General features: G+C 34.9%; 1 protein-coding gene across 1 annotated transcript in view; it reads left to right on the plus strand.

Annotated features, from left to right (window-relative positions):
• PGM2L1 (phosphoglucomutase 2 like 1) overlaps positions 1-16,545 on the plus strand; it is a 63,227-nt gene that overhangs the window by 28,873 nt on the left and 17,809 nt on the right. The window contains exons 2-4 of the mRNA XM_029209359.1: positions 12,001-12,168; positions 14,388-14,494; positions 15,211-15,295. Of these exons, the coding sequence (XP_029065192.1) occupies positions 12,001-12,168; positions 14,388-14,494; positions 15,211-15,295 (360 nt within the window). The remainder of the gene's footprint in view (positions 1-12,000; positions 12,169-14,387; positions 14,495-15,210; positions 15,296-16,545) is intronic.

The following is a 16,545-nucleotide window of genomic DNA, read 5'->3' on the forward strand; positions in this document are numbered from 1 at the left end:
CCCTCAAAATATTTGCCAAATAAGGACTTTGATGAATGCTGCTTTAATGTATGAATGGCAAGAAGAATGCTTGGATAGGTAGGAGAAGGAGGAATGATAGGGGATGGAATTCAGTGTTTTGAAGAAGTATTATATTGGGCGTCAAGAAGGCTCAACCTTATTTCCCATTGGGACACAAACATCACTTACTGTATTAGGGTACAGTCTAAACTGTTATACCAAGGGCTATAAAATGTAATGGCTTAAAGCAGAGAGAAGATAATTTCTCTCATAACACTCAGAGGTCAGTGGCAGTCCAGGGTTGGTTTGGGGTACCTGTGCCATCCTCAAAATGTGACTTCCACTATTGATCCAAGATGCCTTTAGCCCATGGGAAGAGGAATAAGACTCAGGAGAGTGTACACTTAATGCTTTTCAGGGAAAGACCTGAAAGTGGAACATGTCGTTCCCATTTTCATTCCATTGGCCAGAACTTAGTCACATGGTCACACCTAACTATAACGTAGACTGAAGTATAACCCTTAGTTGGGCTGCCATGTATGTACCCAACTGTATGATTAAAGGAGAGAGAAATATTGGGAGACATCTAGCAGTTGGGTGCTATTACCAATCTGGGGTCCTCAGATTCCTGACTTATTGTCAAACTTTTAAAACACCTTAGGAAACTTATATATGTGTCTGTTTATAATCCAATTAAAATTCTAAGTTTTTTTGCTTTTGATTGGAATTAGGAGTGTGTATGGTAGTACTCAAGATATACTCAGTTCTTAGCAATTGGCAGTTGTCCTTGATTGAAAAAAATTTAATCAATTGATGTATTTTATTGGACAAAAAAAAAGTTCCAAGTATGAACTTTATTGGAGAAAAAGTTAAATAGAGACAAGGAGTTTGAACTGTTGACTAGATTGCAAAGTGAGTCTAACAATCAAAATGTTAGGGTTTGAAGAGATCTTTTCTTTCTTCTTCTTTTTTTTAAAAAAATGCACATAGAAAAGCTATATACTAGAATGAGATCTTTTCAGATTAAATCCCAACCCCTAAATTGTACTGATGAGCCTCAGAGAGAAGTGACCTGTCCAAGGGCTCATAGTTTACTTGATAGAATAGACTGGGTAAAGAACTCAAGTCTTCTACGTCTTAGTCTATTAAAGAAACTAACAACATTATGGAAAGAGTAAGCCCAACCAGGATACTGCATAAGCCCTGAAGATACAAACATAGAAAGTGAAGTGATTTCTTTCAATCTACCATTAAAAAAAAAGTTTTGAGGAGTATGCGAGTATTCCTCTCTGAATACTAATTTTATTAAACAGGTCAGGTTAACTGTGGTAACAAATCCTCCAAAATTTGTTGGAGTATTTGTGAGGTAGGAGGTAGAGGGGAATTTTGCTCTGTGAATCATTTGTTCCATCTTGATGCTACATACTCCTGGAAGTCCTTGGAGCCCTCTCTCTTTCATGGGTAGATGGGGAAAGAGAGGATTGCGGGGGTAAGGGAGTGTTTAATGGGCTAGGCCTGGAATGCCACACATCTCTTCTACTCAGATCCATTGACCAGAACTCTGGCACATGATCTCATCTAGCTCTAAGAGAGGCTGGAAAAAATATTCTAGCTGTGTGCCCAAGAAGAAGGGTTGAACATAGTAGACTCAGTAGACTGTGCTTTGTTAGAAAAAAATCTGTAAGTTAAAATAAAGACTTTATGTAAACTTAAGTTTTAAAATAAAATGATTAATGTTTTTATATTTCACACTAATATTGGCATAACCAATATTATACTTAAATAACAGTGTATTTTATTTTTTTGAATTTTTGAATTTTATTTATTTTTTTATACAGCAGGTTCTTATTAGTTATCCATTTTATACACATCAGTGTATACATGTCAATCCAAATCTCCCAATTCACCACCCCACCCCACCCCCTACCCCACCGCTTTCCCCCCTTGGTGTCCATATGTTTGTTCTCTACATCTGTGTCTCAATTTCTGCCCTACAAATTGGTTCATCTGTACCATTTTTCTAGGTTCCACATATATGTGTTAATATACGATATTTGTTTTTCTCTTTCTGACTTACTTCACTCTGTATGACAGTCTCTAGATTCATCCACGTCTCTACAAATGACCCAATTTCATTCCTTTTTATGGCTGAGTAATATTCCATTGTATATATGTACCACATCTTCTTTATCCATTCGTCTGTCGATGGGCATTGAGGTTGCTTCCATGACCTGGCTATTGTAAATAGTGCTGCAGTGAACACTGGGGTACATGTGTCTTTTTGAATTATGGTTTTCTCTGGGTATATGCCGAGCAGTGGGATTGCTGGGTCATATGGTAATTCTGTTTTTAGTTCTCTAAGGAACCTCCATACTGTTCTCCATAGTGGCTGTATCAATTTACATTCCTACCAACAGTGCAAGAGGGTTCCCTTTTCTCCACACCCTCTCCAGCATTTGTTGTTTGTAGATTTTCTGATGATGCCCATACTAACTGGTGTGAGGTGATACCTCATTGTAGTTTTGATTTGCATTTCTCTAATAATTAGTGATGTTGAGCAGCTTTTCATGTGCTTCCTGGCCACCTGTATGTCTTCTTTGGAAAAATGTCTATTTAGGTCTTCTGCCCATTTTTGGATTGGGTTGTTTGTTTTTTTAATATTGAGCTGCATGAGCTGTTTATATATTTTGGACATTAATCCTTTGTCCGCTGATTCGTTTGCAAATATTTTCCCCCACTCTGAGGGTTGTCTTTTCGTTTTGTTTGTAGTTTCCTTTGCTGTGCAAAAGCTTTGAAGTTTCATTAGGTCCCATTTGTTTATTTTTGTTTTTATTTCCATTACTCTAGGCGGTGGATCAAAAAAGATCTTGCTGTGATTTATGTCAAAGAGTGTTCTTCCTATGTTTTCCTCTAAGAGTTTTATAGTGTCCGGTGTTACATTAATCCTTTTTTTTTTTTTTTTTGTGGTATGCGGGCCTCTCACCGTTGTGGCCTCTCCTGCTGCGGAGCACAGGCCTCCGGACGCGCAGGCTCAGCGGCCATGGCTCACGGGCCCAGCCGCTCTGCAGCATGTGGGGTCTTCCCGGACCAGGGCTCGAACCTGCATCCTCTGCATCGGCAGGCAGACTCTCAACCACTGCACCACCAGGGAAGCCCTCTAATCCATTTTGAGTTTATTTTTGTTTATGGTGTTAGGGAGTGTTGTAATTTCATTCTTTTACATGTAGCTGTCCAGTTTTCCCAGCACCACTTATTGAAGACACTGTCTTTTCTCCATTGCATATCCTTGCCTCCTTTGTCATAGATTAATTGACCATAGCTGTGTGGGTTTATCTCTGGGCTCTCTATCTTGTTCCATTGATCTGTATTTCTGTTTTTGTTCCAGTACCATACTGTCTTGATGACTGTAGCTTTGTAGTATAGGCTGAAGTCAGGGAGTCTGATTCCTCCAGCTCCGTTTTTTTCCTTCAAGACTGCTTTGGCTATTTGGGGTCTTTTGTATCGCCATACAAATTTTAAGATTTTTTGTTCTAGTTCCGTAAAAAATGCTTTTGGTAATTTGATAGGGATTGCACTGAATCTGTAGATTACTTTGGGTAGTATAGTTATTTTAACAGTATTGATTCTTCCAATCAAAGAACATGGTATATCTCTCCATCTGTTTGTATCATCTTTAATTTCTTTCATCAGTGTCTTATAGTTTTCTGCATACAGGTCTTTTGTCTCCCTAGGTAGTTTTATTCCTAGGTATTTTATTCTTTTTGTTGCAATGGTAAATGGGAGTCTTTCCTTAATTTCTCTTTCAGATTTTTCATCACTAGTGTATAGGAATGCAAGAGATTTCTGTGCATTAATTTTGTATCCTGCCACTTTACCAAATTCATTGATTAGCTCTAGTAGTTTTCTGTTGGCATCTTTAGGGATCTCTGTGTATAGTATCATGTCATCTGCAAACAGTGACAGTTTTACTTCTTCTTTTCCAATTTGTATTCCTTTTATTTCTTTTTCTTCTCTGATTGCCATGGCTAGGACTTCCAAAACTACGTTGAATAATAGTGGTGAGAGTAGACATCCTTGTCTTGTTCCTGATCTTAGAGGAAATGCTTTCAGTTTTTCACCATTGAGAATGATGTTTGCTGTGGGTTTGTCATATATGGCCTTTATTATGTTGAGGTACGTTCCCTCTATGCCCACTTTCTGGAGAGTTTTTATCCTAAATGGGTGTTGAATTTTGTCAAAAGCTTTTTCTGCATCTATTGAGATGATCATATGGTTTTTATTCTTCAACTTGGTAATATGGTGTATCACATTGATTGATTTGCTTATATTGAAGAATCCTTGCATCCCTGGGATAAATCCCACTTGATCATGGTGTATGATCCTTTTAATGTGTTGCTGGATTCTGTTTGCTAGTATTTTGTTGAGGATTTTTGCATCTATATTCATCACAGATATTGGTCTGTAATTTTCTATTTTTGTAGTCTTTTTGTCTGGTTTTGGTATCAGGGTGATCGTAGCCTCATAGAATGAGTTTGGGAGTGTTCCTTCCTCTGCAATTTTTTTGGAAGAGTTTGAGAAGGATGGGTGTTAGCTCTTCTCTAAATGTTTGATAGAATTCACCTGTGAAGCCATCTTGTCCTGGACTTCTGCTTGTTGGAAGATTTTAAATCACCGTTTCAATTTCATTATTTGTGAATGGTCTGTTCATATTTTCTATTTCTTCCTGGTTCAGTCTTGGAAGATTATACCTTTCTAAGAATTTGCCATTTCTTCCAGGTTGTCCATTTTATTGGCATAGGGTTGCTTGTAGTAGTCTCTTAGGATGTTTTGTATTTCTGTGGTGTCTGTGGTAACTTCTCCTTTTTCATTTCTGATTTTATTGATTGGAGTCCTCTCCCTCTTTTTCTTGATGAGTCTGGCTAATGGTTTATCAATTCTGTTTATCTTCTCAAAGAACCAGCTTTTAGTTTTATTGATCTTTGCTATTGTCTTCTTTGTTTCTATTTCATTTATTTCTGCTCTGCTCTTTATGATTTCTTTCCTTGTGCTAACTTTGGGTTTTGTTTGTTCTTCTTTCTCTAGTTCCTTTAGGTGTAAACTTAGATTGTTTATTTGAGATTTTTCTTGTTTCTTGAGGTAGGCTTGTATTGCTGTAAACTTCCCTCTTAGAACTGCTTTTGCTGAATCCCATAGGTTTTGGATCATCGTGTTTTCATTGTCATTTGTCTCTAGGTATTTTTTGATTTCCTCTTTGACTTATTCAGTGATCTCTTGGTTATTTAGTAACATATTGTTTAGCCTCCATGTGTTTGTGTTTTTTACGTTTTGTTCCCTGTAATTGATTTCTAATGTCATAGCGTTGTGGTCAGAAAAGATGCTTGATATGATTTCAGTTTTCTTAAGTTTACTGAGGCTTGATTTGGGACCCAAGATGTGATCTATCCTGGAGAATGTTCCGTGCACACTTGAGAAGAAAGTGTAATCTGCTGTTGTTGGATGGAATGTCCTATAAATATCAATTAAATCTATCTGGCCTATTGTGTCATTTAAAGTTTGTGTTTCCTTATTAATTTTCTGTTTGGATGATCTGTCCATTGGTGTAAGTGAGGTGTTAAAGTCCCCCACTATTATTGTGTCACTGTCGATTTCCTCTTTTATAGCTGTTAGCAGTTGCCTTATGTATTGAGGTGCTCCTGTGTTGGGTGCATATATATTTATAATTGTTATATCTTCTTGGATTGATCCATTGATCATTATGTAGTGTCCTCCCTTGTCTCTTGTAACATTCTTTATTTTAAAGTCTGTTTTATCTGATATGAGTATTGCTACTCCAGCTTTCCTTTGATTTCCATTTGCATGGAATATCTTTTTCCATCCCCTCACTTTCAGTCTGTATGTGTCCCTAGGTCTGAAGTGGGTCTCTTGTAGACAGCATATAGATGGGTCTTGTTTTTGTATCCATTCAGTGAGCCTGTGTCTTTTGGTTGGAGCATTTAATCCATTCACATTTAAGGTAATTATCAATACGTATGTTCCTATGACCATTTTCTTAATTGTTTTGGGTTTGTTTTTGTAGGTCCTTTTCTTCTCTTGTGTTTCCCACTTAGAGAAGTTCCTTTAGCATTTGTTGTAAAGCTCGTTTGGTGGTGCTGAATTCTCTTAGATTTTGCTTGTCTGTAAAGCTTTTGATTTCTCCATCGAATCTGAATGAGATTCTTGCGGGGTAGAGTAATCTTGGTTGTAGGTTCTTCCCTTTCATCACTTTATGTCATGCCACTCCCTTCTGGCTTGTAGAGTTTCTGCTGAGAAATCAGCTGTTAACCTTATGGAAGTTCCCTTGTATGTTATTTGTCGTTTTTCCCTTGCTGCTTTCAATAATTTTTCTTTGTCTTTAATTTTTTCCAATTTGATTACTTTGTGTCTCAGCGTGTTTCTCCTTGGGTTTATCCTGTATGGGACTCTCTGTGCTTCCTGGACTTGGGTGGCTATTTCATTTCCCATGTTAGGGAAGTTTTCGACTATAATCTCTTCAGATATTTTCTCGGGTCCTTTCTCTCTCTCTTCTTCTTCTGGGACCCCTATAATGCAAATGTTGTTGTGTTTAATGTTGTCCCAGAGGTCTCTTAGGCTGTCTTCATTTCTTTTCATTCTTTTTCTTTATTCTGTTCTGCAGCAGTGAATTCCACCATTCTGTCTTCCAGGTCACTTATCCATTCTTCTGCCTCAGTTATTCTGCTATTGATTCCTTCTAGTATAGTTTTCATTTCAGTTATTGTATTGGTCATCTCTGTTTGTTTGTTCTTTATTCTTCTAGGTCTTTGTTAAACATTTCTTGCATCTTCTTGATCTTTGCCTCCATTCTTTTTTCGAGGTCCTGGATCATCTTCACTATCATTATTCTGAATTCTTTTTCTGGAAGGTTGCCTATCTCCACTTCATTTAGTTGTTTTTCTGGGGTTTTATCTTGTTCCTTCATCTGGTACATAGCCCTCTGCCTTTTTATCTTGTCTGTCTTTCTGTGAATGTGGTTTTTGTTCCACACGCTGCAGGATGGTAGTTCTTCTTGCTTCTGCTCTCTGCCCTCAATGTATTTTATTTTAAAGCTTATTTTCTACTTTTGGAGTAGTTAGCATCTTTATTTCCTGGATATGATTTTTATATTCACTCAGTGATTATTATTCAACTTTTATTAAACCAATTATTATTAAGTAAATCTCACTTTATATGACGAGTATAGTCATTCAAGTGTTTTATCTAAGCCAATTTAGCTTATGCTAATTTCTACAATTTTTTTAAAGATGGAGAAATTAAATTTAGAATTACACCAAAATCCTTTTAAAGGGAAAAAAATTATTTGTTTTAAGAGAGTGTATTTTGGACTCAGGAAGCATCTGGTTTGGAAAACATGTTCTGCTTCAGGACTTTAGACTTGGATCTCCAAGCTGGCTGACCCTCAGAAGTAAATGTCAGTTGCATTCACCCTTCAGATTTTCAGATTGCAGTTTCCTATTTTAACTTCTGTCTAGAAATAAACTTGAATTTTTTTTCTCTGTAGTTAATATAAAACTGATATTTATTGTTTAGACACCCATCTCTGTCAGAAGCATTTAAAAGTGTTACAGATTTATAATTTTAGATATATTTGAGTTACTAAAAAATCAATTTTGTATGTTGTCTCCTCTAGATGTTTAACAATATTAAGATTTGGAATTGTTAATGTATGTTATGTTCTTCTAGATCTGTTCTAATCTTCTAAACAATGAGATTCATATTTTAGATTGCTTTTAAGCTGTTAGGTTTAGTAGTAGAATATTAATAGAGATTCAAACTGTATAAGAATTATAAAAATACTAGGTTTATAAAAGTAGTAGGAAAGAAGATTTACAGGTGAATTCCTCATTGGCAAACTTGATTTGTTTTATTTAATGACGATTACGTACTTTTTATATACTTTTATACACATTTATATTTGTTATGCATAAATAATACAGAAGCCCCCTAACTATTAACAGAATAGGTTCAGAAAAGCTTGGGTGAGTCCAAAATGAGCCTTCATAAGTAAACGCTAATACTTTCATTTCATGGCAGGCAGAGTTGGCGTGATTTGAGGCTGATGTGAGCTTTCTTCACAGTTATGAAAGTCTTTAAGAAGTTAAGTTTGTTAGAAGAGGCACTTCTATATATTTAAAGTGTTGCCTTTTTTGTAGATCAGTTCTTTCATGTTTTCTTTGAATTTGGGCCTTATGGACCTACAATATGGAAAAAAAAAAAAAAAACCTCCACACAGTATTATGTAAGAAGACACTTTCTTGTCTTCAGTTCAGCCGTATAAAGTTGCAGCAATCCATATGATTAGAACCAAAGGAAAATTTTTGGTATACAGGTAAAATTTGAAAATAATGCATGGCTTTAATTCTGTATTCTTTAGCTTACTGATTCATACTAAACAACCAGCTTCATTTCCGATGAAGTATAGAACATGCTAGTAGTCACTAAAATCTCTTTGGATTTTCTTCAGGGTTACTTTTTTAGGGTCCTAAAATTATTAGGATTCTAAAATATGCTAGTTAAGAGCAAATTTAGTTCAGATTGGATACATTTACTTTCTAAATAATTAATTTTCATTTTATATAGTAGGTCAATAAGTACATTTCTAAGAAGTATGTAAATCAACTTTCCTACCGACTTACATTTTAATTTTAGAGGTGCTTTTTTTTTTTTAACTGTTGAACAATTTTCTTTTTTTGCTGATAAGGCTTCTCCTATTCTCAAGTAATGAGTGAATTGTAAATAAGAGCGCACACTTAGAAAGAAAACAATAATTTGTATTTGAGAAAGCGCCAATATATGTTTTATAGATCCAGATCTTCTTAATAGCTTTCTGTGCGTAGGAAAAAGAGAGTAGTTTGCGAGGTAAAAAGTATTCATGTAGATACACAAGTAGTAGTTTTTCTCAGCCCCCATGGATATCTATATAATTTTTACCATAAAATAAGTAATACATACATAAAATAGCCCATCAGAACCAAGACTGTACAATAAAAATAATCCTTTCTACCTCAGCATTTTCCCCTGATTTTCCCATCATAGATAATCACTATTTGTAGTGTCTTATATTTGCATGGAGTATTTCTAGAATTATACATAAGTATACATATACATCTTTTTATACAAATTTAAACACCTTATATACTCTTCTGCTTTTCCTTCCTTTTCATTTAATATATCTTAGTTCCTTGTGGAAATAGTATTTTTTAAAAATAAATTTATTTATTTATTTAGTTTTGGCTGTGTTGGGTCTTTGTTGCTGCGTGCAGGCTTTTTCTAGTTGCGGCGAGCAGGGGCAGCTCTTCATTGCAGTGCACGGGCTTCTCATTGTGGTGGCTTCTCTTATTGCGGAGCATGGGCTCTAGGCGCACATACTTCAGTAGTTGTGGCATGTGGGCTCCGTAGTTATGGCTCGTGGGCTCTAGAGCTCAGGCTCAGTAGCTGTGGCACATGGGTTTAGTTGCTCTGCAGCATGTGGGATCTTCCCAGACCAGGGCTTGAACCTGTGTCCCCTGCATTGGCAGGCAGATTCTTAACCACTGCACCACCGGGGAAGCCCGGAAATAGTATTTTTAAAATAATTTTGTAATTCTTGAGAATCTTCATATATTATAGTTTATAAAAATCATGGTTATTTGAAGATTTTAACAGCAAAATACAAATGTAATTTCATCATCCAAATGGAAAATATATGATAATCATGGCTACATAGATAGACTTTTAATTACATTTTTAAATGTTTGGAACATCAACATCTAATTTAATGTCTAGCTATGAAATAGTAGAGAAATATGACTTTAAAGTAGATTTCAAATGACTGTCACCTAGTCACTTAGCTCTTTTTACCATAAAGATTTGCTTATTTCTAATGCATCATGATTCTTTACCCATTTTTATTTTTCTCCAATTTACAGGCTTTTTCAGAACCAGGAATTAGGTTAGAACTGGTTGTGATGTATAACAGAAAATAGAATTTTTAGGCCCTACTCTAATAGCTGTGCAATAAATATTAGGAAGTATACTCAGTAACCTAATAGCGTTCATGTCTGGTGGATCATTTTTATATTTATATAGCTGTAATAAAAAGGAATATTTTTTACTTTGTAGCTGGAGTTAAATTATTATTAGAAGCATTATTAACCTGCCCTACATAATTATTTTGTTTATAGTGAGATGGTATAGGCTTTAGAGCCAGACCAACCTGGGTTCAAATCCTGTCTAGACCTCCAATATTAGCTCAGTGTTACAAGGCTCCTTCTCTAAATCTTAATCTCTTATCTCTTAATCTCAATACGATGGTAATAATACTACTACCAGTAAGATACTGCAGTGAATATTCTTGTATGAATGAATCTTGTTCATGTGAAGGTATTACTGTGGACAGAGAAATCTATGGGCCAAAAGGCATATGCAGTTTAAATATTGATAATTGCTGAAAAATCACTCTGAAAAGACTCCCAATTTCAATGTAACTAACTGTATGACACTGCCTTGTACCCTCTATAGTACTGAAGTTTTTCAGTCTTTTCAATTTTTGTCTTTCTTATAACCTATTTTTAAATGTTAACTCTCTTCAAGTCTCTGACCTCTGTATCAAATCTGGCGATATCTTAGACATTGGAATAATATATAGTAGCCCAGAAAATCTTATTGTTTAGATTTATCTCTTAATAGCTATTCATATTTTAATGTAGGCTCTATATTTGTTAGTTTGTGCCATTTATGAAATAGACTCCTTGAGTCAAGGTGCGCTCTCTCTCTCTCTCTCTATATATATATATGTGTGTGTGTGTGTGTGTGTATGTGTGTGTGTGTGTGTATATATACACATTTTTTTTAACATCCATCTAGTTTAAGCAGATTACAATTTCAGTTGATCAAAATTTCCATGGCTTCTCATTAGTTTATGGCATGTCCTCTGGTTACTTTAGTTTCCACTATCCCCAGAATACCTTTTTGTTTAAATTATATATTAATATGATTTTATTTCTTTACAAGTACAAATATACTCTAATATTTAGCGTCTTTCAAGTGCCTTGGTTTATCATTCTGAATATTCATTGTCATTATATAGACTGTAGATGTAGACAATCTATGCAGTTAGTATGGACTAAATCCATATTACGTATGGTATGGAAGAGAGAAGTTATGCTTTACCTTATTTTCTTATTATTTGACTCTTTCTCCTAAAAAAGAAAATACTGGAAGATTCCATTTAAGTTTTATTCTCATTGTAATTGCATTTCTATTCAAAACTTGTTACTCATTTGTGAAGCACTGTTTTCAGTTATAGGCACCCTGAGCTTTATGAAAATAAGTTGAAGTATGTGCTAACGAAATACGAACCCTAAAATAAAGACGTTGGCATGTCTTGCTTCACAAGCCAAATTTGGACTGAATTTTCATTCTCACTCTTAACCAAGTCCACATTTAACACTTAAGACCTTTTCATGGTCAACTTTTGCTGTAGATAAATTGAACGGTTTTCTGTGACTTTAAAGAGCAGTAAGGCTTATCTGGCCATTTTGAATTACAGATGTTTAGGAAGTATTTAGTAGGCATGTTTTGATGGCATTTATCTAATAGCTTCCATATTTCTTTTAAAACTTAACATAGACTTTAATTGATATCATTTTTGACTACGAGGTTTATTTTGGATCCATAGCTCTTGTCAATTTGTTAAAAAAAAATTCTTGAATATATTATTTTAAAAATATGACAATTAGAGATATATAAATCACACTCAATAGGGTCTGGCCTCTTTGGGGACTCAATAAATGGCAGGTGTTTTTTTATTATACATACTAATATTAATAAGTAGCACTGTGGAATTTGTAGTCGTCAACGTAGAACCTTGTTATGTATGAATAATACTTATTGCTTCCTCAGAAGGGCTTCATATTAGGACTCTACTTGTGATCCTGATTAAGTTTTAATACATCTTTTTTATAGAATCCCAAGACAAAAGAGCAAATTGAAAATCTGTTAAGGAATGGGATGAACAAGGAGCTGCGAGATAGACTTTGTTGCCGAATGACTTTCGGGACTGCAGGACTTCGTTCTGCTATGGGGGCAGGATTTTGCTATATTAATGATCTTACAGTAATACAATCAACACAGGTAAGTATTATAAATTATAATATGTGTACTTTTATCACTCTGTTTTTTGCTTTGTAAATTAGTTTCTTTTCTTAAAAAAAAAAGAACAAAAACAAAAAAAGCTTTATATCCAGCAAGATACTCTCTTGTAAATAAAAAATGTAGAATAAATTCTGACCTTTGGTCTTGCACAAGACTGATCTTAGAGGTCATTTATGTATCTTTAGAGTCACAGACTGACTTTTTTATTGAGTTATTTTGGTTGCCATTGTCAACTTCTTGACAATGTTACTTTGCTTTTGAAACCAGGAAATGGATATTGACATTTCCATTTAATACAAAGAAACAAATTTAGATAGAAAGAAGGTGATTGCTCATTTTGGCATATGGCCATTGGTAAAGATTAACCAGAGTATTTGTAAAATTTAGTTGAAAATATTTACTTTTAACATGGTTTTCCATATATTTTGAGAGTTAAGACAGTGTTGATATGATACAATTTGTTTTATTTCTCCCTATTTTTATGCAACTTATTCTAGAAACAGATTACTTTTCTTTCCAGTGAATCATCCTTAGTGTTTCAAGGAGCTCCACTTTTGAGGCCAAAATGCATTTAGCATATACTAAAAATAGTTCTGAACTAGAGAATTGCTCAGTAGATATAATTCTAATTGATACTGCCAAACAGTAAATCACCTTTACCCTTATTCTGAGGGAATTCTCTAAATCCAGGGGCTAATGCAGGGGATCAGGAACAAAGGATGACAAGATGACTGAATAGGTAGGATACTTGCCTCCTCCTGCCCCCATCCCCTTTTCTTTGTCCAGAAACGCTTCAGTTCGATCTTTTTTGTATGTTGGGCTTCCTTATAAGCTTTCATTTTAACTGAAGATTCCTTGACTTCAGAAAAAGGAGTGGAGGAGGTGTTTGAAAATCAATTTCTACAGAAGTGCAAATTTTTACAGGAGTTGAGATTCCATTATTTGAAGTGGAAAAGCCAGATGGAATCTAATTCTTAAACCCTAGTTTTTTTCAGAACCTATGTATGGATATGAGAAGATGGATTTTTACACCATAGAATGAGATTCTGTGAGGTTTTAGGATAGTATCATCATTAGAAATAAATAAGTTGGTGAAACTAGTCAATTTGGGCTATATTGCATGCATGCTTGGGCGCACACTCACGCATAGGGAGTAGGTTAGGAAGAATAATTATACTTGAAAGAACCATGAAAGAAGGGTCCAGAAGTCACTGGGGTCTCCTCTGGTACTGCCACATAGTTACTTAGCAGTCCCTGCCACATAGTAGGTCTTCAATAAATCAGTATAACATAGTTTTGGTTGAATGAATGGCTTTGGGTAAGTCATTAAATGGAGCTTCAATCTTATTTTGTTTCCTCTTTTTTGGAAGAAATGTTGAAAGACAGAGACAAAAATAGAACTGGTATCTTCATTTCTTTCTTTTGGGGGTTGTTGTGAGGATTAAATGTGGCAACATCCGAGAAAGTAGTTTTAAAAGGACTGTAGCAATATGAAGTGTTATTTTTACGGACGGAAGTGTTTATTAGAGTTAGCAAATCATTCATAAAATAGTTAAATGGTGTTTTGGCTTATTATTGTGATATTTTCAATATTAAGTACTTCATTTCATTTTTTTGTCACCCTTGACTGCAAATTTTCCTCGTTTATGAGATTTTCTTTCTGTGAGATTTTAAAACTAAAGAATGGGATCAGCCACCTTAAGAGATGTTCTAATGAAGGTTTATGTTGCTGCTTTTAAATATTTGTGTCATAAATTAGATCAGATCTTCTGGTTAGCTTCAATCTTATGATTTAGCAAGGCCTAACATGGTCAAAATTTTGTTCTCTAGAGCCTTAAGGCAAGAAACAATTTCTTTTGGCTCTTCTAACAAGTTTTTTTTTTTTTTTTTTTAGCATTCTGACTCTCATGTCCCATCTTTTTTTCCCCTAATGTTTTATGTATCGTATTGGATTTAAGTTACTTAATTGATATTTCTGTGGTATTAAACGTGTCTGAAACTCCAGGAAGTAGGTGTTTATCATCTCACATTCGAGGACTGAACATTGTTCTTCTCCCATTGGTAACCATGGGCAAAAGGAGGAAGCCAGTTCCCTGAGAGCCAATAAGCTGCACACCACACATAAAAAGAATAGCCCTTAAGTTGTAGAAAATGCAGGCATTGGTCAGGAACTAATTTTCTGTGTTTATCTGCTTCAGGGGATGTACAAATACCTTGAGAGATGTTTCTCAAACTTCAAGCAAAGAGGTTTTGTCGTGGGGTACGACACCCGGGGTCAAGTAACCAGCAGCTGCAGCAGCCAGAGGTACAGTATTAATTGTTTCAGAGATTAAGCTGGATTGGAATAAAACCTTGAAAAAAATGTTATGCCCAGTTGTAGGATTTCTGAAACAGGAAGCTGTCCAAAAAAAATGTGATCACATGCTAATGTTTATTTTAGAGCTGAAATAGAAGCATTTCAAAGATAACCTTTGGTTTTTACAGAAAGGAGTAAATTTCTAAATGTTTAGAGTTAGTGTTTAGAATGACATAGACTATGTGATGATTTTTAATATTTTGGCAGAGGCACTGGGTAGGAGGATTATGTAACTTGCATTCTCTCATTATAGTCCTATTTGATTAGTTTTAGGGTGTTTTCACACATAGATAATCATGATATAGTGATACTTTTTCTTCACGGGGTAAATAGGCATATTGTGTTTATCAAAGTCTCTGGTTTCACTTTCTTCCATGTTTTTTGCCTTTTGCGTGTTTTATTTCTTATTAAAAGAGCCATCAGAAGATGAATGAGAAAAAAGGAAGAAATTTAAATGTCAATTCTGTTCCTTGTTACTCCTTTTCAAAAAAATCTCCTTTAACATTTTAAAGTTGGAGCATGAATCTTAAATAACTAGTGATTATAAGAATCGGTTGTATTATGCTACTGTATATTCAGAATAATTGTAATGCATTTATTTTATGGGAGGTTGGTTTTCAAAAAGTATGTAAAGCTAAGGACCAAGTGAAATCTCTTTTTTTTAGGCTTGCTAAACTCACTGCTGCAGTCTTACTGGCCAAAGATGTTCCTGTGTACCTTTTTTCAAGATATGTTCCTACGCCTTTTGTAGTAAGTGTGTTGTATCACTGATTGTACAGAAAAGATTGAAAAGATTGCTCTTGAAAAGATTTCTTAAATCAAGCAGGATTTAAATCTTTATCATGCATATAGTTCTGTATTAAGTGATACGAAGGACCTAAAGAAAACCAATTTTGCGCTGAATTTATTTTCATTCAACAAGCATGTGTCGAACCACCTAAGAATTTGATCTATAACAAGATGACAAATCCACAGTCATGGCGGGATATTTTAATACTCTTCTTTCAGAAACTGATTTATCAGGCCTGCAAAAATTATTACGGATAGATTTAAACACACAATTAGCGTGCTTAATCGTGTGTGTGTGTCTGTGTGTAAACCCTGTATTCAGTGATTGTAGGATACTCATTCTTACCAAATAGGGTCACAAAGGAAATCTCACAAATACAAGATAATTGCTTATTAAGCCATAGCCCTGGACCCCAATGCAATAAGATTTAAAATAAAGAAACGCACAAATCCCCATATGTTTGGAATTTTAAAAACACATTCGTAAGTAATTTATGGATTAAGGAAGATATAATAAAGATTAGAAACTATAGCCATCCTTGCTTTGCATGGTAGTGCAGGACTGTAAAGATAACTGTGTAAGCTAAAACCATGCAAAGCAATGTTAGTTATCAATGGGGGAAATTATGATTGTTCTGTGACCTTTAAAATTTTTTTGTCAAAACCTTAAATATACCTTTTCTCTTGATTAAAAATGTACAGAGAAAAGAAAAAAGTAATAAACTAATATTTATTTGCTACTCTGTAATTTAAAATGTTAGAAGTGGTAAAACACTTTAGTGTTTTATTTCTTTGTAATACAATGTATCAGGACTGTGACCAGTGCTTGCTTCTTGTCATATGACTTAACAATATGAGTAAGCATCTTCTCTATGCCTTGCTGAATTATCACACTTCTTTCTAAGTCTGGATCAGCTTCCCACATTTTATCTTTTGTACTTTCTTTCTTTCTTTTTTTGGCTGTGCTGTGCGGCTGGTGGGATCTTAGCTCCCCAGCCAGGGATTGAACCCAGGCCCTCGGTAGTGAAAGCGTGGAGTCCTAACCACTGGACCGTCAGGGAATTCCCTATCGTTTGTACTTTCAGTATCATAAAATGTCTCTGAGAATTCCTTTTTTGACCAGTGTCACTCCCTCTGGGACAGCTTCATCCCTTTCATCACAACCACATCCTTCATTTATATCCATACATTCACCTTCACTAAGCTCACCT

The sequence above is a fragment of the Monodon monoceros genome, unplaced genomic scaffold (genome assembly GCF_005190385.1).
Source record: "Monodon monoceros isolate NGI ecotype Baffin Bay Population unplaced genomic scaffold, NGI_Narwhal_1 Super_Scaffold_7, whole genome shotgun sequence".
Taxonomy (NCBI): Eukaryota; Metazoa; Chordata; class Mammalia; order Artiodactyla; family Monodontidae; genus Monodon; species Monodon monoceros.